This window comes from Marasmius oreades, chromosome 1 (genome assembly GCF_018924745.1).
Source record: "Marasmius oreades isolate 03SP1 chromosome 1, whole genome shotgun sequence".
Lineage (NCBI taxonomy): Eukaryota > Fungi > Basidiomycota > Agaricomycetes > Agaricales > Marasmiaceae > Marasmius > Marasmius oreades.
This window is the reverse complement of record NC_057323.1, coordinates 4530022-4553353: the sequence shown is the minus strand read 5'-3', so window position 1 is coordinate 4553353 and position 23332 is coordinate 4530022. Positions and strand designations below refer to the sequence as shown.

At 48.2% G+C, this 23332-nt stretch overlaps 8 protein-coding genes across 9 annotated transcripts; 5 read left to right on the top strand and 3 right to left on the bottom strand.

Annotated features, from left to right (window-relative positions):
* Window positions 1-962: 962 nt before the first annotated feature.
* E1B28_001653 (uncharacterized protein) lies at window positions 963-3851 on the top strand (the record flags this gene model as incomplete). The annotated part of the gene is made up of 4 exons (XM_043147606.1): window positions 963-2726; window positions 2786-3115; window positions 3209-3739; window positions 3795-3851. 4 exons carry the CDS (start codon window positions 963-965, stop codon window positions 3849-3851), a joined length of 2682 nt encoding a protein of 893 aa, XP_043016316.1.
* A 441-nt stretch (window positions 3852-4292) lies between these two features.
* E1B28_001652 (uncharacterized protein) lies at window positions 4293-7370 on the top strand (the record flags this gene model as incomplete). Its single annotated transcript, XM_043147605.1, has 8 exons — window positions 4293-4343; window positions 4410-4534; window positions 4608-5020; window positions 5070-5258; window positions 5312-5472; window positions 5530-5721; window positions 5778-6593; window positions 6648-7370. 8 exons carry the CDS (start codon window positions 4293-4295, stop codon window positions 7368-7370), a joined length of 2670 nt encoding a protein of 889 aa, XP_043016315.1.
* A 421-nt stretch (window positions 7371-7791) lies between these two features.
* Window positions 7792-9174, top strand: E1B28_001651 (uncharacterized protein; the record flags this gene model as incomplete). The annotated part of the gene is made up of 1 exon (XM_043147604.1): window positions 7792-9174. The coding sequence occupies one exon, from the start codon at window positions 7792-7794 to the stop codon at window positions 9172-9174; it is 1383 nt and encodes a 460-aa protein (XP_043016314.1).
* Window positions 9175-9512: 338 nt separating this feature from the next.
* Window positions 9513-16028, bottom strand: E1B28_001650 (uncharacterized protein). Of its 2 annotated transcripts, none has more exons than XM_043147602.1 (5): window positions 15954-16028; window positions 14638-15902; window positions 10362-14578; window positions 9779-10308; window positions 9513-9715 (listed from the first exon to the last, which is right to left on the bottom strand). In XM_043147602.1, exons 1-4 carry the CDS (start codon window positions 15995-15997, stop codon window positions 9787-9789), a joined length of 6048 nt encoding a protein of 2015 aa, XP_043016312.1. In that variant the 5' UTR covers window positions 15998-16028; the 3' UTR covers window positions 9513-9715; window positions 9779-9786. The 2 variants fall into 2 exon arrangements, with proteins under 2 accessions (XP_043016312.1, XP_043016313.1); XM_043147603.1 differs by having other exon boundaries at window positions 14638-15889.
* On the top strand, window positions 16014-17360 carry E1B28_001649 (uncharacterized protein). Its single transcript, XM_043147601.1, has 5 exons — window positions 16014-16381; window positions 16436-16651; window positions 16711-16932; window positions 16986-17106; window positions 17158-17360. Exons 1-5 carry the CDS (start codon window positions 16127-16129, stop codon window positions 17223-17225), a joined length of 882 nt encoding a protein of 293 aa, XP_043016311.1. The 5' UTR covers window positions 16014-16126; the 3' UTR covers window positions 17226-17360.
* E1B28_001648 (uncharacterized protein) lies at window positions 17317-19543 on the bottom strand (the record flags this gene model as incomplete). The annotated part of the gene is made up of 7 exons (XM_043147600.1): window positions 17317-17621; window positions 17676-18150; window positions 18207-18347; window positions 18402-18583; window positions 18642-18778; window positions 18832-19111; window positions 19162-19543. 7 exons carry the CDS (start codon window positions 19541-19543, stop codon window positions 17317-17319), a joined length of 1902 nt encoding a protein of 633 aa, XP_043016310.1.
* Window positions 19544-19597: 54 nt separating this feature from the next.
* Window positions 19598-21617, top strand: E1B28_001647 (uncharacterized protein). The gene is made up of 8 exons (XM_043147599.1): window positions 19598-19786; window positions 19836-20018; window positions 20071-20569; window positions 20622-20729; window positions 20785-20930; window positions 20985-21135; window positions 21192-21412; window positions 21465-21617. Exons 1-8 carry the CDS (start codon window positions 19601-19603, stop codon window positions 21516-21518), a joined length of 1548 nt encoding a protein of 515 aa, XP_043016309.1. The 5' UTR covers window positions 19598-19600; the 3' UTR covers window positions 21519-21617.
* A 527-nt stretch (window positions 21618-22144) lies between these two features.
* E1B28_001646 (uncharacterized protein) lies at window positions 22145-23019 on the bottom strand (the record flags this gene model as incomplete). The annotated part of the gene is made up of 6 exons (XM_043147598.1): window positions 23001-23019; window positions 22604-22932; window positions 22526-22549; window positions 22374-22472; window positions 22239-22318; window positions 22145-22165 (listed from the first exon to the last, which is right to left on the bottom strand). Exons 2-6 carry the CDS (start codon window positions 22611-22613, stop codon window positions 22145-22147), a joined length of 234 nt encoding a protein of 77 aa, XP_043016308.1. The 5' UTR covers window positions 22614-22932; window positions 23001-23019.
* Between the last annotated feature and the right edge of the window lie 313 nt (window positions 23020-23332).

Here is a 23332-nt window from a genome sequence, read left to right as displayed (position 1 = left end):
GTCTCGGGAGAGTAAAAAAGCACACCACGTTCATAAGGATTGTATCGCGTAGTTGCTCAAGAGTTGAAAGGAAACTTGGGACTGCCTTCGTGTGACCTGGTGTAGAGATCCTTTGTATGTAAAAAGTTCTGGCATGCATAATAATACACGGCGGGCGCCCGTTTGATGCACGAGGCAGACTCCATTGACCATAAACACCTTTTGTTGCTACCCGTACTTAGGAACAACAATGCAAGTTCCTTGGACTTCGCAGGACCATATAGAGAACGAACTTTCGTCGTAAGCAAGCTTGAGCATGGCTCCCAGGAGTTGACCGCAAACGATCCATCGTCTGTTTCACATCTGTCAGAAGTCCCACGACGTGAGCCTTCCGGATTCTCAAATGGGAAAAAAAAAACCTTGACAATAGCCAATACTGGACGCCGCTTTTCGCGGTTTCTATTCGTGTACACTGCCGAAGTTTTGATCTTGATCTAGTATTCGTCTTGATTGGAGAACCGGAGTACTAGAACATATGACAGCCAGTATGGATTTGCTGTTGGGGTATCATTTCGAAGCACATATAGACCTTCAAATAAATAATCGTATCCACGCACGTCCACACATCCTAAATCCCACAACCGCCTCGAGCCAGACCAGAACTTCGGACCGGTATCTGTCCGTCCAAAGCAAGGCGGTGTTACAGCTCTGATAGTCGTCAAGCCGGGAGTTTTCATTTCAGGGCGCTGTTAGCTGCTGTTATAGTGGTGTGGCGTGTAGTCGGCGCGCGAGGTGACCACACTAGATCGGATACATATATTGGTGTTGGGTGTCAAACGGGCAATCGATCCTGGGTCTCCTTCTCTTCGGGACTTGAGGTATTTTTGGAGACACAGACTTTGGGAGGAAGGAAACCACATCGTTGATTGAGGTGCGTGGCAAACATGCCAGAAACCATCGAGATACTGATTGATAGTTTCAGAATGACAACTCGAACGACAAAGGGAACAGTGAGAGCTCGGACATCAGCAATATCATCAGTTGGACGGCAAGCAGGTTTAAAATCTTTGATTATCTCACCCAACCTCGATGCTCTACTGGAACATGAAGAACAGATACGCAAGAGCCTAGGTAGCCCGTGGTCTCCCACCAGTCCCGCAAGCGGTAATAGCTCCCCTCATTCCAGTGTCTATTCAATAGACACCGGCATGCCCCAGATAAAACCTTTGTCTCCTCCCCCCAGAAGAAATCTCAGAAGACCCAGGACTTCAGGAGATTCGGTGGACAGTTCAGGCTCGCCAGGTCTTGAGCTGACGACAGCGACAAATCCGTATATTAATCCGGCACCAACACTAGAACAAATCAAGCGATTACAGGAAATAATGAATTTGCACGCACCAGAACAGACAGGCTCGGCGACGCGAAGTTTAGCGAGGAGCAGGAAAGCACCTACACGAGCGGCAACTTCCCACGCTGCGTTGTCCTCAACGCTCACGACAACGGTTACGATGTCCAAACCACCCGTTCCCACTTCCCAAAAACCAGATTTTTCTTCAATTCGTTCTCAGAAACGCCCTAGAAATGCCTTTCATTCAGGCTCGTCTCCCTCATCGCCAGCATTCGACTTACCCCCAACTACCAATCATCTCAACTCGGTACAACGATCAGAGCTAGTACGCAAATCCAGAAAGCTCGCCCAGGTTTTTGGTCAAACTCCAGCGGCAGGAACGTTGGCAAAACAGGGGAAAAGTTTTCTCGATTTGCCTAGTTCGCCGCTTGACGCTGGTATTACCAAACACAGGCATCACCGTGCTGCCCACTCCGTTTCGAGCGATATCAATATACCTGAAGGTATTACAAGAACCAACGAACCTTCACCGTTGTGGCCACCTCCTGGTACCCAATACATTTCCGGCAATGGTAGACGCCATTCCACACCTCTTTCGCCGGATCAGTTCTCTTTTCTCAGCGATGCCGCCACGGACGAGTATGAAGATAACCGATCCTCATATTCTCGTCGTTCATCCGAGCTTAGTATCGAAATTAGCAGTACACACGAAGGAACCATGTTCGATGAAGACGCGGCCGCTTCTTTCATGGACCTCTCAGATGGGGAAGCTGAACGTCCAAATAGAGTCACCGTTACCACAGTTCCGGTTGATGACAGCTCCTCGGTGGCGCTAACTGATGAAGATCCCCACAATCACCGTAATGGACTTCCAACAAGCTCTTCTTCAGGTTCCTATGATATGCTCCAGCTCCAGGAAGGCCAAGTGCAATCACATGGTCACGCCGGCCGACGACACTCCCCTGAAACATCATCACCAAACACATCTTTGACAAGACAACTCACCTCTTCACCATCTCATTGTCGGTCGAACTCCTTTAGCACAGACGACATTTCCCTCTTTGAAAACCTTAACATCAACATGTCACCAGAGGAACAGGCAGAAGAAGATAAACGGCGCAAGAGAGAAAAGCTCGCCAAACTGCACCGCTTTTTAGGGTCTCGTGTACCAGCGAATTTAGTTATAGCCGGGATCGAGGACCCTGGGTTGCCACCTCTATCACCTGCAGACGCGCTTTTGTCGCTGGAAGGTCGAAAGGACAGCTCGTGGTTGGGGCGCCGAAGGAGTAGCTCTGCAGCAGCTTTCCCTGCTTGGTCTGATGACCTTGATAGGTTGAAAGACGGTCTTAGCAATGCGGAGAAGGCCATCATTGTCAGGAGGGCACAGAAGATGGAGAAGGTACTTTGTTCTCTTTTCTCTTTTCTCGCGGTCTTCGCTCACTCTTGTCTGCTTTCCAGATGTTTGGTGTTGCTCCACCGCAGACGCTCTACCATACTCGGCATTCTCCCTCATCCTCTGCTCTCCCGGCAAACACGATCGATATCAGTCCAGGAACGATCTCCCCTGACCCCTTATCCTCTTCCACCAATTACAAATCAAAACAGAAACATAATAGGCCGGGGACCGCGGAGAGTCAAAGACTGTTGTTGCCCAAAGGTTCAAATAAAGACAAAGAGGTTGGCAGCACTGGTGGGACTTCCTCCGACACCAGGAGGGCCAGAGGATCCAGCGTGGTGTACTCGCATTACCAACACTCTTTGAACTCGCTTGATGATATTTTGGACCGGGTGAGTGATTCACTCGCCGTTTTACAACGTATCTTCCCTCATCCTTCATTTTGCATTTCCATATTCCATAATCGAATGGTCGGCAATTGACAGGATGATAAAGCTTCCTTAGCGGAACTGCATCAGTTCCTCAATAATCCTGATCCCGACGACCTCATAGACTGGAACACAGATCAAGAAATTTCGCCCGACCCTGAGCATGACTATACCCAAGAGCTGACACGATTTCATACCTCTAACGACAAGGGAAAACAGCCTGCTGAAGATAAACGCGCCTCTTTTGCACCTTCATTCAAATCCGAACGGAGACATTCATTGCCGACTCCAGTTACTGGGTCTGGAACGTCTTTCATTTCTCTGGATTTATCCCCTTCAGACCGTAACTTTTACTTTGGTGGACGAGATCGGGCGGATTCAATTTTGAGTCGGGACGATGCCTCTACTATCCGTGGAGGACCTGATCCGCAAGAGGTGTACTTCCAGATGAGGAGGAGAAAGGCAGCCAAGTTGACGCAGTTTTTTGGTGTTGACTATAGAGAGTTGATCAGAGATGTTCTGGAGAGTATTGAAGGGGGTTTGGAGATTGAGAAGCATAAGGGTACAGTCAGCAGAGAGGAAGTTGAAGTGGGTCCATTTTTACTTTCTTCCGTCCGTGTACCTTCATTAATTGGTGATACAGGACCTACTTCAGAAACTGCGTACAATCAAAACAAAGCGGGCGGGTTTGTTCAGTTGAAATAGGCCTTGCTCTAATCACCCGTCTCCGTCTACCTCTCCTTGAAGTCCCGAGCACAGGAGGGGAAAACGACATTTATATGACCTTGACACGTTCATGTTGCATGCGCAAGTTACGAGTATATATGTTCTCACCGAATTTCGCCAGGGGTCTACAATACCTCTTTCGCATCTCTCCTTTAAATCTTTCATGGACTTGCTGCAACAGCTGTACCTTCATTTTTACCCAATTCTAGGGATCTTCATTCACATCTCAATTTCCGTTCGCTCATCTATCCATGTATATCGTTTCAGTATCGCATTTGTACTCTATCCCGAGTGAAATCAGTGAACGTGAGCGCCAGAAAGTTACACGTTTCCACGCGACGTTGTCGCGCGTTTTTACAACGTCGGGATCGGCGGGAGTTGCTAGCTCTCCCTCTACCCCAACACCTCCGGCAAAATGTCTGAAGCTGATGAACGTGCTGCAAAGGCAGCGCGAGCAAAAGCCATGGTAATCCAAGCTGTGAATTCAGCATGTTGTTAAGACTGACTTGCTTTTTCTGTTTCCTCTATGTAGCTCAAGAAACGTCAAGCTGCGGCGGCGAAGAAAGTTGGTTCTGGTTCTGAGAGAGCTTTCTCTCCAGCGCCGTCTGAACCTCCGGCACAGGTGGAGAAGGAGAAGCCTAGAGATATGAGTGACGTGTACGTGGGTTGATGGGTTCCTCATATCTTGGTATTTTCTTTGAATTGAAGGCTTGGGTCTTTGGATTCTCAGGTTCGGAAACGATGATTTGACATCAGGAGACACGACCTGGTTATCTTCGTTGACCAGAGCTCCATCACCACCACCGGTCCCACCAGCAATAACGAGTCCTACATCACCACCTCTGTCATTAACTTCCGCCACTTCACCACCACCACAGACATCAATACCATCAAATGGACACGTCGATGAAGAGTTACGCCCAGAGAGCGAATCTTCGAAGGATGGGCTTGGGGAGTTGGATATTCTCAAATCGCGAAATGATTCGTTACAGGCAGAAGTGGAAGCACTCAAGTCCGAACGTGAAGCTGCGTTTGGAAAATTAAACACGCTCACGACACGTTTTGGGGAATTAGAAGCAATGAAAGAGAAAAGTGAAGCTTCCAAGGTTGAGGTGGTAAAAAATTTGGACACGATTAAGACCCGTATGTGGATTTGTTTCGGTCTGGAATTTCGACGCTAACTTTTGTTTAGAACTCCAGAAATCGGAGTCACTACTCAAGGAAGAGCAACATCAGTCACAGCAATTGAGAGAACGCGTGGAGCAAATTCAGGCTGAAAAGGATAATTCAATACGGAACGAGCAAAGAACAATTTCTCTGTTGGTATCCGAGAAGTCTGCACTGACATCGGAACTAGAACGATTGGGAGATGTAGATGCAAGTAAGTGGAGGGGTTATATCAAACGTAGACAACTCTGTTGATGGTGTTCACAGAGGCGCAGAACATTGAAGACCAACTTGCCCAGGAACAGGAGAAATCAAGGAATTGGGATGTGCAACTTGAGGAACTGAAAGCTGAAATGCGAAATACTTCAACTCGAAACCAGGTACTCCAAGTCAAGGAGAAAGAGTTGACAGAGAAGTCGAGGGAACAGGTATGTTTTTCTGTCCGGATGAATAGACTGAATGTTCGACTTATACCGTCTAACTAGGAAAGGCAGTTGCAGCTTGCTAACGGAACTATCGCTTCGTTGAGGAAGGAATCAGAGGCTCATCAACGAAAAGTGAAAGAGCTAGAGGAACAAATAGAAAGCGACGACCGTGCGGAAAAGCTGGAAGCATCGTTAAAGAACACTCAAGACCGGGCAGACGAACTAGAATTCCAACTCTCCAAACTGAAGCGGGTACGTAACCGCAATGTGTTCTGTTCTCTCCCTATTTATGTATCGTACTCCAACAGGCCCACACCGATCTGAAGACCGAACGTGAAGATCTTGAATCTCGATTGAATAACCATCGTGACGGTGAAGATGTGTGGAAATCCAAGCATTCCGATCTTGAACAACAACAACATTCACTTCAACAACAGCTCACGACTGTGAGTTCAGAGAAGGATACCTTACTGCAAGAGAAATCTACCCTCGAAACCGAGGTCGGGAAGGCTCAAGAAATGCTGGCTTTATTGCAAGGCAAACTGAAGCAAGCTGCAGAGGACTTAGCTGTCAGCACCCACCATCTCAAAGCTGCGCAGACCGAGGCGAAGAATGCTATACGTCGTGCGGAAGATGCTGAGCGCACCCAGAAGGATCTCCAGAGTGAAGGCATGAACCTGATGCATTCTCTAGACGAAATGCGACCGAAGATCGTCGAATTAACAGGTGCCAAGCTGGAATTAAGTGAAATGGTGGAAGGGTTGGAGCGGGCGTTGAGCAACCGTGATCAGGTTATTTCACAGTTAGAAGTCTCTCTTCAGGATGTCAGGGACGAAAAGGAGATGTTGGAGAAACAATGGCAAGACATGTTGTCAGAGAGGGAAAAGGAACGGACGAATGCAGAAGATAGCTCGAATGAACTCCAAAAGGCCTACGATAAATTGCAAGAAGAATTAGACTCTGCATTGGCTAGTGTTCAATCCCTCGAGAGTAATCGTGCCCAGAACCATCAGGATGCAGGCCAGAGGTTGCAGGAGGTCGAAAGGTTGACGATTCTCACAATATCGCAGTCTGAGGAACTTGCAGCTTTGAAGCAGGAAGTGGAGCAGAGGAGCAGTGAACAGGTTTGTCTTATGTTTCACCGATATTACGGCGTCCACTCATATCTTTGTTTCCAGGCAGAGGGAGAAGGCTTTATAGAGCGTGCGCAGAATGAGATCGAGATACTTCGTCAAGAATTAAACACCAAAGACGAAGAGATCCAGCGACTCAAGGGAACAGTAGGAACCACCGCAAATACCTCTCCCCGCTCCCTCGATGACGAGATGTTAGGATCATATAAGCAACAGCATGATCTTGAGTTATCTGCCGCACAGTCTCACATACGGTCATTGGAAACTGCTCTTTTCGATGCTGAAGCTCGCTCTCATTCACTTACCAAGCAAGTTTCAGCTCTTGAAGGTCAACTTGCTTCCTACGTGCACCACCGTAGTTCACCACCTGTACCCTCCCGTCCTTCTAGCCAGCATAGCAACGACCTGCATCGTGCAGCGGTCACCTCGTCCTCGAGATTGAACCCATCATCAGCTATAATTAGGCGTACATCTCCTGCGTATGAGCAAAACTTGTCTCCCGAGACGAGGCATAAACGGAAAGTCAGTCTCAGCATGCTGAAAGCCAGGATTGACAGAGAGCTGGTTGCTACATCGCAAACACACTCACGGTCAATGTCACCAGTACCTTCTGTGGCTGGCTCGAACGACGGAAGCCTCTCGCAGAGATCGAGACCGTCGACTGCAATGGGTATCAAATCACAGGGGCTGCATGTACGCCCACAATTTTTGGATGACTCGCATGTGTTTTGGTGTAGTTCCTGTCGTGGAGACTTGGTTGTTCTTTGAGATGCTGAAATCTCAGATTTACAAGGAGGGTGTAGTGTACTTTCCGATTCATATAATGGACCTATTCTCGTTTGGGCATCAGATGAGGTGAAACCTACCAGATGGATATCTGGACGAGAGGCCACCTGCCAGTTCCAGACCAGTGAACACAAGAGAATAGGTAGAAGAATCCGGTATGATCGCGAATAAATTACCTCAAACGAGAGAGGGGAAACAAAAATTTGAGGAAAAACAACAACGGAAGAGTGAGCATCTCCCGTTATCTCATCCTCCGATGATCTCTTGCAGCCATCTCATCCTCCGATAACATCTCTCGCAGCGGAGCCGGAGGCACTTTCGGTACTGTCTTCAGATTCACTCTCGTCCTATAACTACTTCAAGTTGACGTTAGACCTGGTATTGACAACTGGCATTGTCTGCCATGCAGGGAACAGCTGTAAATGACCTAGACGTCTCGTTAGACATTCTCGGACAACAGCCGTTACTCAAGATTTACACTCAAATATGCTTGTGCTTTCCGGTGTCCGACGCCTCCTCACATACGGTTTTCATTGAAACCCTGAAGAGCGGTCTGGAGAGGCTTACTTCTAGTTTTCCGTGGGTAGCAGGACAACTGGTTAGTGAACCGTCAGGCAAGGGTTCCTCAGAGATCTTTAAGATCAAGACATTCGGGCAAACTCCTCGTCTGGTCGTGAAAGATCTCAGAGGTGACCCTTCCGTTCCGTCGATGGATGCTCTCCAAAGAGCCGGTTTTCCCTTCCGTATGCTGGACGAATCCGTTATTGCCCCACGTAACACAATCCCAAGTCCAGAGGAAGCTGCGTCGGAATGGCCAGTTTTCGCCCTTCAGGCCAATTTCATTACCGGCGGACTCGTCCTCACCATTGTTGGTCAACACAACGCCATGGATATGATTGGCCAGGGCCAAGTTATTCACCTCTTGTCGAAAGCTTGCCGCAATGTCCCATTCACGACCGAAGAGATATCGTCCGGCAATCTTGAACGCAAGACCCTCATTCCTCTGCTCGACGACTCGTACATACCGGGTACCGAGCTGGATCATCAGATCGTAAAACCCCCTTCCGTTCTCATTGGCGGGGACAAAAGCGGCTCAGCAGCAGCTTCTGCACCCCCAAAATCGACTTGGACCTACTTCTCTTTTTCTCCAACCTCGCTCGCCAGCCTGAAATCTCTCGCGACAGATACCCTCCCTTCAGGCTACATCTCCACTGATGACGCGTTGAGCGCCTTCGTCTGGCAATCTATCATACGTGCCCGCTTACCTCGTTTGAATCCCACAGGCGAAGCGACGTTCACTCGTGCTGTGGATGTGCGAAAATTCTTGGGCATTCCTGCAACCTACCCCGGGCTTATGCAAACTCTGACCTATCACACATCTATGGTTCAAGAGCTGGTTGATAAGCCTTTGGGCGTTGTCGCATCATACCTTCGTTCGACTTTGGATTCTAAAGCATTAGTATATCATACCCGTGCCCTCACGACCTTCATCGACCGGGCGATACCCGGTAGTGTCGTTTCCTTCACAGCGTCGCTTGATTTATCAATCGACTTGATGCTCAGTTCGTGGGCAAAGTTGGATTGCTATGAACTCGACTTTGGCCTGGGATTAGGAACACCCGAGTCAGTAAGGAGGCCACAGTTTATCCCGGTCGAGAGTCTCGGATACTTGATGCCCAAGGCGCGGGATGGCGAAATTGCGCTCGGAATTTGTTTAAGAAATGAAGATATGGAGAGGTTAAAGGCAGATACGGAATTCGTCAAGTACGGAAGGTGTATCGAGTAATGTTTTTGGTTATTAGTGTAGCGTTCAAATGCCGAATCGAGGATTGGAACTTGGATATGAATGCTAAACTCGTAATCATCCGGCAAACATCCCATATCGTCCGATCGAATTCAGGATGATGATTCTCGTGTAGGAATGTAAAGACAACCGCACCCAGTGCTATGTGGAGATGCGGTGGCTCGGCACCTCGTTGGCAGAGCATGCGCAGAACTTCTACCCGTCCCCGAGGAGTGCACTAATAATATCAAGGGGTGATCATGACGACAAGTGGCGACCTAATAAATAGCACATGCCACGTACTGGTCGAGATATCTGGCACCCATGAGTAACCACAAGCTGCGGTGTGACCCGATTTCAGACCATTCGTTGATTTAACTATCGTGACCCGTGCTAGTATTAGTCTACGTTTCTCTGTCGTGATTAAGCCTGTGATACTTGTCTCGCTGCGCCTTGTGGCTATGAAAACAGTACGATTGACAAACATGTACATGGTAAAGTAACATAACAGCGAGAATCAGAAACCTGGAATGAGAACCATAGGCTATAGGCAAGTACGACAACTTGTCAGCGTTAAATCCCATTACCGTAAAGATCCAAAACTTACGGCGGATATTACGAAGTTGGAATGATAACCCGTTCTTGAAGGAACGTCAATAATATCGATGTAATGTCAACCCATCCACTTCCGAGGATTGTATCACTTTTGACGACGACCGGTTTGGCTTTGTTCAACAAACTCTGAACATCTGCAGCCATCTCACCCGTCATCCCTCTCCGGATTCTGTCTCCCAGGGAAAGTGATGTACGAGGTCCGCGACGGTCCTTCGGTACCTCTGCTTTTTGTAAATCTAGAATTGGCTCGTCGGTGTCCATGTCCGACGCAGTGACATCCACGTCTGGTTTTGACAACCACATCGCGAGCTGGGTAACGGTGTAGGTCAAAACGACCTCGAGATTTCTCCGAGTGACCGTTACGCCTTGCTTGACATTGAGCTGGATACCCGCCTTGTTTACTGATATGATGCTCTGCCCTGCTGATAGGTTCGAGAGGTTACGCAACATGTCCAATGAAGCATTTCCGAGCTCAAGAAGAGTTCCTATCGAAGCGGTTTCACCCAATACCACTTTCGAGTGCTAAAACCTGCCATGAGTACGTCTTCGTACACACACATTAATCAAGCACTTACAGGAATCACCAACGCCTCCTTCAACGGCCAATTTTCTTGATCGCCAATGAGAATTGCATCCACCTTGCTTATACATGCCAAAGTTGAAACAATGTTGTAGGACAACTTGAAGAACCAGTGCATAAGTTGGACAATCAGCGGTCGTTTGAGAGGATCTTCAGAGGGTGATGGCTGCTCTTGCAACAGACGTTCCTCTGTGGTGATTGGCTCAAACAGACTGGCCAGATGATTCGGATGTGAGATCGCATAGTTGATTTGTTGGAGTTGACGGAGGGCGAGAGGGCTGAACACTCTCATGATGTTTTCGACCTCTGGATGAGTCTTCACACTTGGAGTGTTCCGAGCGATAGCATGAAAGAGGAGAACTGTCTGCTCGATCTCTTCTAGTAGAGGGAAGGTAATTGGCTCTCCGGTGTTCCATGATAGGGCCCTGCAAATCTGATCTCCAAATAGTTGGACAAGGCCACACGACTCCTGATCGAAGTAATGGTTATGTTTCCCCATCGACAAAGACACTCCAGACACGACCCCCAACATTGAGCAATACGCTTGGTGAGCCGGACTTCTCTGCCCTGGAAGTTCCGGCAAAACCACGTCAATCATCCCTGTACTAATTGCAGTGCTCAAAAAATTGTTGCTATATGCTGAAAGGAGTCCCTCGTTTGCAAAGCGTTCCGCCGCCGCCGGGATGCTTGCCAGAGCCATGTGGAACGATAATATATGGCAGCTGTAGAGTGGTCTTTTATGGAAGCTGAGGGATTGAGGGTTATGCAACCCGACGAGGTCGATGCGTGTGTACAATCCCAGACTCGCTTTGATAACATCGGTCTCTTGGCATCGTGATAGCCAGAGACTGGGGGACAGTGAAATATCAGATCGAGTAGATTGCTCAAACACGGCGACCAGCATTTCCATATCTTGATCAAGCGCGTCGTCCATCTTGGTAGCAGCGGATATGAACGATACCCGTAGACCGTCGATGACGAGATTGAGGGTAGCTTCTGTCAATAGGGAAACCTTCTGTCGTTGTTCCCCATCCATCGTCTTTTGGCGACGAACCAATTTCCTTGCTCCTTTGACACAAAAGTAAAGAATCTGGAGTAGTGGACGATGAAATGGTATCGGGCAGATTCCTTGGATAGATTTAGAGGGCGGTTGATATTCGTTGAGCACGATGTTACGAACATTGTCAACTAGCTCAATGAAAGTGCGAACTTCTGCTGCCTGTTCTGAGTCGAAAAACCATGCCAATTCGAGGACAGATCGGAGAAGAGACAGTCTCGTCTCGTGTACTGATGCCGCCATGTCTCCCAATCGATTCTCCCTAACGATATCGAATGAGATTGAGGAGGCTATTGACAGAAGAATGCGTCTCTGAGAGTTATCGCCGGCTTGGTAGGGTATGACCTGGTGCAATAAGAACTGCCATGCCTCAACCAAACTGGACTGAGAATGGGTGAGCGACAGATTCAAGTTGATGGTGGAAATCTGTCTTTCCGCCGATTCGACAAAACCCACGACATCTTGATTGCTTCGATACGACTGCAAGCGACTACACAATAACGAAGCGGAGTATGAAAAATCATCTCCGAACTCACGCTCGCCTTTTGGCAGCTGAGATTCAAGTTGGGCGATTCCGAGACCCGGGAACTTAGAAGTTATTAATTCTGATAGGTCGTCATAAAGTCCTGGGACGTAAGAGGTTGGTGTGGCCTCTGATAAGAGATCGGTCAGTTCATCCTGTGACCTGAAACGGGACTCTACAGCCTGAAAACTGTGTGGTTTTGTGGGAGGCTGGTCCTTCGGTAGCGACTGAAGGTGTATACCAATGTCGAGCCCAATGATGTGCAGGGCGAATGCTTTCGCACTCGTACGATAACAGTGCTCCGCCACTGCACCGTGGGCATTTGATCTCCTCCCGCCATCCATTTGGATGTAAGTTTCCGTCTCGAAATCCGGAATTGGACCCAGCTCCGAAGCGCTTATTGATGAAATCTGTTTCCAAAACTCGGAGTCTTTACGGATCTTCTCCAGGGTAGTCTTATGCTCGAGGCCATGCTGCCACACGACGAAAAGGAATTTCAGAACAGCTGCTAAAAGCTGAGGATTTGTTTCCCATAACTGTCTCCAATTGGCAAGTGTTTCATGAGCCACATCGATGGCCTTTGCGGGACTACCGCTGGAGGCTGGTTGCTCTATAGTTTTGCTCTTGCCTTTTGAGTCAGGGAAGGAGTAAAATTGTCCTGCAATGAGTAGTCCGCCGAGCGCAGGTTCTTTGTCCATTGCAACGGACATGAAGTTCCAAACCGCATAGCGAAGCTCAGGTTCATCGTATGGGTGCTGTACGATCCGTACGAAAGAATTAACGGCGCCCTCAGCGTCGGACATGTGCCCAGCAATACTTGATGGAAATGAACGCGACATGGAAAGCGATACGCATAAAGCAGTCAAAACGCTGGTGGCCTCCAGTGGCACCACATGGCCAGCGTCCCTTTGTTTCACGTAGGAGCACAGTGCATCTGTAGGGTTTACTTTTGTCCGATAAGGGTCATGAGAGGACCCGCCACCAGTGACCTGTCCGCAAAGAGCCTGTTCGAGGAGGCATGGGTGGGCGGCAACCTCAGAGTTGCATTTTCGGCGGAGAATGAGATGAATGAGCCGTAGGTGTGATTCTAAAAGAAGCACAAGTCCTCTGGCATCGCCGAACCGTCTTGAACCATACATGATACCCAGCATATGGGTTCCAGATGCAATACCCGAAATTAAGGGACCTACGGCAGAGGTCGAAGCCTTGTATAGTAGGAGGTTCAAAATGGCTTTACTAAGCCGAGTAAATGGACTGTCTTCAACGGCTTGTGGAGTAAACCGTAAGACCTTTAGATACAGCGATGAAATTCGCCGCCCCAGCTCAAAACGGTCACTGATTCGACTGTATTTCCATCCTAGGTGCTCAACCCAGATCTCCGTATGCACAAACTTGACTGCCCGCAGTAATACCTCATCTTTGAGTTTGCGAAGCTGGGGATCGTCTGGAACAATGTGAACCGATGCTTCATTACAAAGCTTCCGAACGAGATCGAGCAGCGCCAGAGTCATGGTATAGGTCCCTGTCACCCGTTCGGAGGCAAGCGTTGCAGATGTGGACCCTGGACTCTTTTCAGAGCCAAACAAACTAGACGCGGACCGAATATAAATCCAAACACGAGGGGAATAGCCTGGTATTTCTAATACGGCCGACAAAACACTCAATGCAGAAGTGATGAGCTTATGAGGAAGAGTGGCGTTGGGCTGGGAGCTCAAACGGGAAAGAGCTTCCTCTAATATCATGGTCGTAAGCTGAACCAAATCGGGCGCAGAGGAATTGTTGAGATCGGGTTCAAAGGCCTTCATGAGCTGCTCCCCAAGCGTGGAATTGTCCTGAATAAGGCTCTGGATGAGGTCCAGTATGTCTATGACAAGTGCTTCAGTGATTATCCCGTTCATTTCGAGCCCTATGTCTTTCATGGAGAAGCGTATCTCTGTTCCATCACGGGGGCGTGGGTATGAGCTTCTGTTCGACCCTCGAATGTTGCCTGAACGATGCTGGGAAACATAGCAAGTCAGAATTTCGAACAGGATCTTCCAACCGGAGTGATCGTGGGCCCATGAGACGACCAAGCTGTCGCCAGATTCTCCACTGATTAACCGACCCTTAGAACGTGCTGGTAATGTACTGCCACCAGGAAGTACTGTCGGATACACATTAGTGTATATTAAGGCGGAAGAAGAGGTAGAGCTGTATTGCTCAATCTGTTTCTCGAACAAGGCATTCGCTCCGGTACATGCGTTCGCATGAATCACTTGAGAATAGCTTGGGAGATTGTCGAGGAAGTAAAATACATGACGCGCGCAGAGTTCTCGTTCAGGAGTCAATCCTTCGGCTGCCTGGGAATGATCTGACACTGCCAGTGGATCAGTGTCTGAAAATCCTGAAGCAGTCATGGATCGCAAAAGGCACATTAACGGCCGACAATGTACAGGAAACCGGGATCGTGCCACGTCAAATATTGCCCGCCGAGCTATTCCTAATGGCCAGTCCGCCTGCCAATATTGGCTACAAATGCCGGCAACAGAGGGGCTTTCGCTTCTTCCAAAGAGTGCAATCCACACGTCGACAAACAAGTCGAGATCGGGAATAAGTTCCACCGCAACAAGCTCTACAAGGGCAACGAGGAGACCTAGTGAAAATAAACTTGTTCAATGAAAGCTGATGTTGTATAGAAACAAGATGAAAAACCTTTGAAGACAGAACGAAAGGCAATAGCATTGGGGTCGGTTATAGTGGTCCCTGTCCTCCATGCAACAGAAGTTACGAATAGGGGTGATGCCGTCAACAGCGTCGACATGAGTGGGAAGAGACCAGCTTTGGGATCCAAACATTTTCGCGACATCAAGACGTGAATAGGCTCTCGGTCTTTGGAGTAAGCGCCAAGCTGTGGCAAGAAGGACTCCAAAAGAGGGCGATACGAGTCAGGCATCTTTCCGAGCTGCAGGGCGGCCGATGAAATTCGCGAAACAACAAAGGCCCATGCGAGGTATGTGCAAGCAAATTGGGGCTGCTCTCGGGAGGAAACAAGGTCGTGTATTCGTTGCAGTGATTTTGGAGATGATGTATAGAAATCCTTGTTCGCGGGGGCATCCGATATTTCCAGCATCGTCGGTTCGGCAACGGTTTCCAACTCTAAAACCTCGATAGTGATAATTATCCAAAGAGACCCTCTATCTTCATTCAATCTAACGCCTTCATCATCGAGAAGGAGAGTTGCATTCTCCTGCTCTGATCCCAAATTCGAGGCATACGCAGATTCGAAGATTTTTTCAACAGTAGCACCATCGCAAGCTACGGAGCCCCACAAAGTCCAGAATAGAACCTCCAACATCACCAACTGTTCCTTTGCATTCTGTTTGGCCCAACGCGAGGCCATCCTAGGATCATTTGCGACGGTGGTGGGCAGTTTTTGTTTGGATTTGACATCATATTCCTTTAGCAGCGTGTCCGTAAAGGTGTGGCCATCCGAAACGATACGCGGCAAAATAGAGAGAGAAGCCTCATGAACAGGATCAGAGGGGTTTTCCTTTGCCCTGAATAACGGGATGAAAACGCGTAGGATGGCAAGTCGTTCGGAATAATAGAAAGGCGTTATGGCTTCCAAGAACTCCTCAACAAGAGACGCGTTCTCCTCGTTCCCTCCTCTTTTGGGCAGTCCTTGATTATACAGGAATGATCTGAAGATTATCACAGCTTGAATTTCGTCGATTTGGAAAGCTGAACTTATGGCGAAGATGAACTCTTTGTCGGGCCTCTCAACGCGTACAACCACCCCATCACCGAGAGTGACACTCCCGCTCTCAACCCTCCTCCGGGATTCATCTGAAGGCCTTCCGAATGGATTGAAGGCTGATTTTAGCTGAGGAATTCGAGGAGTAATGAGGTCTTCAAGCTGTTGCGGAGTGCTCCCTTCAATATGCCCAGATAATGTCGAATGCAGCTGTGCATATGTTCTGACAGTAATCAAGTCAATTTTACAGAAATTAAGGAAGCTTCGCACTTACACATCTATGAGATTCGATCTTTCTGTCGGTCTGCTCGCAAGCATTTCTAGGCAAACCCGCGATTCCGTTCTCACGTGCACCGCGTACAGTCTGCTCTAGTCTGCTGTGGGAAACTGGCATACTCAGACTGGGAACGACGACTCGGGGGATCAATTGAGCTGCAAGTTTCCGGAATGTCCACCTCCCTCCTTCAGTTCAGTCGACGGTGTTGTCGATCCATAGGCGTCCTTTCAGCTCTAAATCCATTCACGCGAAATTTTTCAAAAACGCTACCTACATTTGCTGGTAGGAAGAAGAATGAACCCAAAATCCGTATACCGTCCAAAAAGGCTATGGCCGCAAAAGCGAAGAGACGTGCCGCGAAAGCAGCACTGACTGCAGCAAAGGTAGAAAATTTGTCTCTAATGGATGCTATCGCTGTATTACGCGTACGTCCTTTCGTTAGATGTCTTTCTGTCGTCCTGACGCTAAAATGTTTACAGGCAGTAGAAGTTGCCTCACCAAGGGCCATGTATGAGTTATATATTAAAACCGAGATGGGAAATGGTGTTGCAGTTCCGAAAGGTCGTTTCAAGCTGCCTCGAGAAGCCAAAGCTCAGGCCGAAGACAAGATCTTAGTTTTTGCGGAGGGTAGGCAGGCGGAAGAGGCAAAGAAGGCCGGCGCACATATCGTTGGAGGGCCTGAACTCATTGACGGAGTACGTCGTGTAATTCATTGTTTTGAATCCGTACTGATGTTTCTTTCTGTGTCTTGTAGATCTTGAACAACAGGATTCGGGCCACGACATACTTGTCGACCACTTCTTTGATTCGAACTATAACTCCTCGTTTAGGGCGTTTCCTGGGTCCACAGGGCCTCATGCCCTCGGAGCGACGAGGGACTGTCACTGACGACATCGTAGGCTACATCGAACGCATTCAGGGTACCAGCGAGTGGAAAGCTGACAAGAAGGGTAATATCCACATGCCCATCGCCTCCGTATGCCTGCCTTTCACCCTTTCGGTGTATTGTCTTACTCACTGTCTTGCAAGATGCACTTTCCCGCTGAAGATGTCGTGCGGAATTTTCGACACTTCATGACGTCGGTTAAAAAGGCTACAGGTAATACCAAAGAATCACAATCTCGTTCCTCAAAGGACGCCAACAAACCCGGTATGTTGATCTACTCTCTTGGGTGCATCTTGAGCTGACTTAACTTGTCAGTCACTCCTATTAACAAGGTTATCCTGGGTTCTACGCAAGGGCCTGGCATTCGAATATCGGATTATTAACTCCATGAAATATCGCGTCCCTATAATACATCATGACTTTGAGCAGGATAAATTAGTGGCTGAATCAAATGCAAGCACTGGAGAGATGACTTTATCCGCGACGTCCTAAAGGAGGCACTCGATCACGCCTCGACCTCTTTCCCTTCTCTTTCAAACTCTCCGTGAGCACTTCATAACTGAACTTATGCTTCTCACGGGCATGATCGCGACGTTTGCCGATGTCCCATCCTTTGGTGGGGATGCCATCTCTTTCACGCTTTTCACTTCGGGGTTGGAAACGCTCCTGTGGTTTATTTTTCGGTTCGTGGGGGAATATATCCCCCCAAGCAGACTTCCGTGCATCGTAATAAGGTTGCTTTCCCTGGGATCTTGGTACCGTCAAGCGCATAATTTTACCTAAGCCTTCGATATTAGCCAACAACCTCATGAGACAACTAGTCGGAGCGTTACCTTCAGCAGTACAACTATCTAAAATGATGTGGCCGCTCCTTTTCAGTGGGGGAAATACAAGCCGAGGCCAATAATAAGATTCCTGACGAAAGGCGGCATCAAGTTCTTTTAGTGGCTGAAAGTCTAAAGGCTCAGAAGGAATTCCAGTGGCCAAATGTTGTTTTTGGGACTCTTCCTTGATTACAGGGTCATGTTCACTGTGAAGCGCCAGCTCCTTGAAGGGTACACGAGCTTCGGCTTCTTTTTCTAATTGTCGCAGTCCTACTGCACCAATCCTACCTGTACGAGTATTTGTTGTACCAATAGGCCTTGCACCACGACGCACGACAACATAAGAGTAGCCGATGTCTTCTTGCCCGGACTTGGAGTGTTTCGTGCGCCGAACAAAGGATGGTGTCTGCAGGCGCTGAGAGAAGCCGCAGACAATCCGTGAAGACCCATGATGGTATAGTGGACATTCACCATCATGAGGACACTGGTTTACACAGATTAGGTTCTCTGGTTCAGAGAGTTTAGAAGAAGGGTACAAACGGGCGCTACAACGTGTGAGCCACGGATTGGCCACTCCGATGTCGCTGGATCCTGCATTTCCTTCCTCCCCATACTTAGAAGAGTTTCCCTAGCTTCGGCAATATTTTCGAAGCCGGTCTGGTTATTATGGTCGATCAGAACCTGTACTCAACTTAAGATTGAATTAAAGGTGCTTTGTATCTCCGGATTGCATACCAAAGTGTTGGCCCCACTCTCCCACATTTCCTTCACCTGCGCTTTGCGTGCCAAATGTGTTGGCAGAGAAGAGAGATTGAAGGCAGACAAGGCAAGGGTATCGTGTCCGAGAGATCGAGGAATCTTATCATCGTCCCGGAACGACCGCTGCCACGAAACATTGGTATTATCGAGATCAACTCCTGAAAGAGGTCAAGAATATCAGCGTTCAGTTTCAGTTTCTCCTGGAGAAATACTTGCCACGGAAAAGTCGCTTGCCGATGTTGACAAGTCCGTCCCGTTTATCAATACCGAGGTAAGATTGAATGGTTGAATTTGATGATTTGAGGTCTTCCATCTCTGAGTCGTGATTCTGCTGAAACGTATGCAAAGCCGCCCTGCCACCAGTCAGCGGTTTGAAGTGGCTTCAAAATCAGACCGCAGAACCCACCAAAGACCACTTCCGGTACCTGCTCCCCAATCAATCACCCTTCGCACCTTCCAACTCGAATCCATGCGGTGCTTCAAGTGTTCGAGGACACACATTATGGCCGAATAGTGGGCCGGTAGAGCAATTGTTGCAAACGCAGTGCCGTCCCGTTCGTAATGCCTTGACGCCTGCTGGCGAGTACGATACCGAGTGTCGTAGTTGGTATTCCATTGCTCCTCGGATCCTTCGGGATTGACGAATAAACGTCTCGCGTCGGTATGGAGCATTGTTTTGTCCGAGTCTATGGCTTCTTATGAGACTGGTTCGACAAGCTGTTCAGATTTCACTCGCCATTGATCAGTATATTGATAGAATTCTGCAATTCCAGAGGTAAAACTGTGGCTCCAATCCGCTGACTCCCAAATACCGCTGCAGGTGACTTCCGTTCCAAGCTGCCCAACAGATCTACGTGTTCCTCCACTTGGTCTGTATCTGGAGTAACTGTCAAATTCTCTGGCGGAAGTACATCTAATTCCCGAGGTGATGGACTTTCGGTTATTTTGTCGCGAGAGAGTGAAATATCGACATCTCGCAAAAGTGCGTGTAAAGTCGGATCCAGATCCAAAGAAGGTTTCGGCTGGCGTGTGACCGGTGTAGACGTTGAGAAGGAACGTGAATATCTGGTTTCCCTGATCAGAAAAGCATTCAGAGCTCTTCTGGCAGCAAATTGCATCAAGAGGGTGAAGGAAAAGTGCGAGTTGTGGAACGTTACATAATCACCATCCCACCTATGCCTGCTGCTCGACCCAATAATCACGACGCCGAAGTACAGGACCATGAGGACTCTGATCGACCGTCAAAGAGAGCCAAAACCGAAAAAGATAGTAATGTAGGTGATCTGATCGATGAGCAGGAAGAAGAAGAAGTGAGACAAGTGACCGACGAGGTCAAAGCCTCTGACTTGTACCTCGACACGGTGTGTTTCGCGTTTTCAATCCCGTACGACTTTGCTTATGAATTTTCAGATAAATCGAGCTGTACTTGACTTTGACTTTGAGAAAGTATGCTCAGTATCGCTGTCAAACATCAACATATACGGTTGTCTCGTTTGTGGCAAATATTTCCAGGGACGGGGCAGGAAGTCTTACGCGTACGCCCATTCTATACACGAGGACCACCACGTTTTTATCAACCTCGAGACCACACAGGTATTTCTCTTCACCTGGAAGAATTCAAACGCCGATTCATGTCTGGGAATAGGTCTATGTCTTGCCGGATGGATATCCTGTATCCGACCCATCACTTGAAGATATCGCTTTTGTTCTGGCCCCAATATTCAACAAATCTGTAACGAATTCGCTATCCTCACCGTCATATCCTGTAAAACTCTCTTACGATCTCGGACAAAGATCGTACTTGCCCGGTTATGTCGGCTTGAACAACATTAAACGGAATGACCACATGAACGTTGTAATTCACTGTCTTCTTCATGTCAAACCGCTCCGAGACTACCTACTGTTGTCCAAGTTCAATAGCAAAGAGCCGGAGCTGCTGAAGCGCTTCGCCGGCCTAGCAAAAAAAGTCTGGAATCCTCGCTTATTCAAGAGTCAAGTAAGTCCGCATGAGTTCCTCCAAGAGGTCAACCGCGCGAGTGCCGGTAAATACAGTCTGGAGCGGCAGGGGGATCCTGTCGAATTCTTGGGGTGGCTGTTGAACCACCTTCATAAGGACATGGGAGGTAGCAAGAGAAAGAACTCGAGTGCGACGATGTTCTTACCTTACTATTTCAAATGACTGACTTAAATTTTCAGGCATGATGTTCTCCACTTTTCAGGGGGAACTCAGGATCGAAACGCAGCAGGTTCTCATGCGACCTGACGCAGGCGACAATGAAAAACCTAGATTTGATATAGATAGAGGTAAGTACAGTTTCTGAGCCCAGATCCTCGCCGGCCCAAGCGGAATTTGCTCCAGATATCAGAACTTCTGTATCGCCCTTTCTGTTCTTGGCGGTCGACCTTCCGCCTCCACCCCTTTTTCAAGACGCCGTAGAGAAAAACATCATCCCTCAAGTCAGCATCAACTCCGTGCTTGCCAAATTTGACGGCAAGACGACCCAAGTCAGGGGCCATCAACCTATTCTCCCGTGCTGTACTTAAGGTTCTGTTGTACAGGAATCAGCTGGACAGTTACGTCGGTACAAATGCCAGCGACTCCCTCCCTGCATCATTCTCCACTTTAAGCGCTTCACCAAAAATGTCTTTGTCGAAGAAAAGAATCCAACCATAGTTACCTTTCCCCTTAGAGGTTTGGAATTCAAAGACTGTATGTAATTTGCTGTCTGCTTTCAAATGTCCATCTCACGGGCACCCACACCGCAGATATTGATACTCCACCACCTGGACAATCGACAATATACGATCTCATCGCAAATGTAACTCACGAATCTGTTGCGGGTACAACACGCGACAAGGAAAACACTGTCTGGAAAGTCTTTCTACGAGCTGGTTCAGGTGAAGACGAGAAGTGGTTCATGATACAGGATCTCATCGTAGAAGAGACACGAAAGGAGATGATATTCCTGGGTGAAAGCATCTTGCAGGTAAGCTTACTCTGGCACAGCTCTCCGAGGCCAGTACTGACACACCGTTCAGATCTGGGAGAGACGAGAGGAACAGGGAAAAAGTGAAATGGACATTGACAAGTAATGATATATGTCTTTGAACCAGTTCAGTCCAGTTCAGAGGTGTAACCCATAATTGATGCGAGTGTCTGCTTACTCTGCCGATTCCTCGTAAAGCGTGTATAGCCAAAGCGGATCAGCTTTTGATCACCGATGAGCCACTTAGTTCACGGTCTTGGTTTGCGAGTCATAGGAGGTTGCGCCAACAGTATATTGATTGTGGTGTTCCTCAGCGGGTCTTACGGGATTCTTTTGACCTTGTCTTCATTAATTCGTAAACACTCGAGATGGGTACATGCCGAGAATATTCTGGACTTACAGGGGTGGTTCACCGTTAACAGTGGTAAACATAGGTTGGAAAATGTAAATTCCCGATGCTATTCCTGGAAAAAAAGGCTTCGATGAGGACGATTATGAGTTTGACTACTAAATTGATTACCGGCCACTGATGCCATTATATACGGTGAAAGTCGTCGGAACATTCACGAAGCACGGTAGGAGACGAATGAAGAAGAAAAGCAACAAAGTTTGAGTTTGTACGTAATGAGGAAAATCAAATTGGAAGTCCGCCACGTATCAGCCACAATTTACTAGCCACAATTTACTAGTACTACGGAGGAAACCAAACAGAATCCCGAAACCGTCTCTATCTCAGCCTTGCGCTTGCAACGCCTGCGATTGAAAAAAATCGTCACGTTAGCTAATTCAGAGCGACCGTCGTCCAGGGTTCAAGTCGAGGACTTACATCTAATGCATTTTTGGCCGCAATATCTTTAGCTCCCGCTTTGGTTCGATCGACACCTTCTCCTTTAAGCTTCCCATCGACTAGATATAAAAATCAAAAATAATCCGGGAAATTTCATGGCAGGGGAATACATACCCTTGCAACGGACGGTCCAAACAGCCTTATCTGAAGGGCCCACGCAGGACTCCTCGTAGCTGACTCTAGCAGCGGCGTCCATGCCTTGGGCCTGGAAGTCTAGGGATGCGCACATCAATGACAAAGCTGGTACTAGAAGCAATTCGACCTACAGTTATTGAGGTCTGTGATAGACTCTATAGAATGAATGAGAACGACGAGCATGGTCATGGGAAGTGGTTCCTACTCACTGCCTGCCATGTTTCGAGAATGAAGATTCGAAAATGAAACTAAGAGAATGGCAGAACGTAGAACTTGCGCTTTTTGTACCCCACTGATGTTTCTTCGCGCCCAAAAGGGCACATACGGGAAGTAAACGACTTGCCATGCTGTTCACGGGAAACTAGCATTGCTTGGGTAATGTGGATCAGGATACGGTGGTGTAAAAGATGAACGGGAGGAAGCCAATAATAGCGGCAGTAAACCAAGGACACCTGATAGCGGAGAGTGTATAGATGCGATAAGCGGATAACCGGCTCTGTCGCGGTTCAATAAAGAAAGTGGTGATACATGAAAACACCTACGGACGATAGTTTCATTATGAAATGTCGTAGAGAATGAGCCCACGAGGGGTAGATGCGTGCTCACGCCGTATAGCCTATGTCTCCCATGGGCTCACTACAAGTGGCCATTCTCGAAGTTTCCCGATCGCATCGTAAGAGAGTAGAGAAGGTAGTGAGGACCTGTAGTTGAGGCGATAGACCAGTCAAGGCGGCCATGTCGAGCGACATGATGGATGATGGCATACGAAGTCGACTAAAAAGTTCAGCTTGGATAGAGATATCTGACGAGGGATCATACGCTAGTCGAGGTCTTAATCTGATAGTTGAATGAGAATAATAACATGGCCAACTCTAGGCCATCAAGGGTAAAGAGTCATAACAACTTCGGACCGCAAGAACGTCCTAATCATATGTTAT

Bases quoted from the DNA above. Each gene is read 5' to 3' on its own strand.
- E1B28_001650 (XM_043147602.1), bottom strand. From the start codon at position 15,997: ATGCTTGCGAGCAGACCGACAGAAAGATCGAATCTCATAGATGT. The intron at 15,903-15,953 runs GTAAGTGCGAAG...GATTACTGTCAG, and splicing joins AGATCGAATCTCATAGATGT to AACATATGCACAGCTGCATT. The intron at 10,309-10,361 runs GTAAGTGCTTGA...GGCAGGTTTTAG, and splicing joins AGGAGGCGTTGGTGATTCCT to CACTCGAAAGTGGTATTGGG.
- E1B28_001649 (XM_043147601.1), top strand. From the start codon at position 16,127: ATGTCCACCTCCCTCCTTCAGTTCAGTCGACGGTGTTGTCGATCCATA. The intron at 16,652-16,710 runs GTACGTCGTGTA...TGTGTCTTGTAG, and splicing joins GGCCTGAACTCATTGACGGA to ATCTTGAACAACAGGATTCG. The intron at 16,933-16,985 runs GTATGCCTGCCT...CTGTCTTGCAAG, and splicing joins TCCACATGCCCATCGCCTCC to ATGCACTTTCCCGCTGAAGA.
- E1B28_001647 (XM_043147599.1), top strand. From the start codon at position 19,601: ATGCCTGCTGCTCGACCCAATAATCACGACGCCGAAGTACAGGACCAT. The intron at 19,787-19,835 runs GTGTGTTTCGCG...ATGAATTTTCAG, and splicing joins CTGACTTGTACCTCGACACG to ATAAATCGAGCTGTACTTGA. The intron at 20,730-20,784 runs GTAAGTACAGTT...AATTTGCTCCAG, and splicing joins TAGATTTGATATAGATAGAG to ATATCAGAACTTCTGTATCG.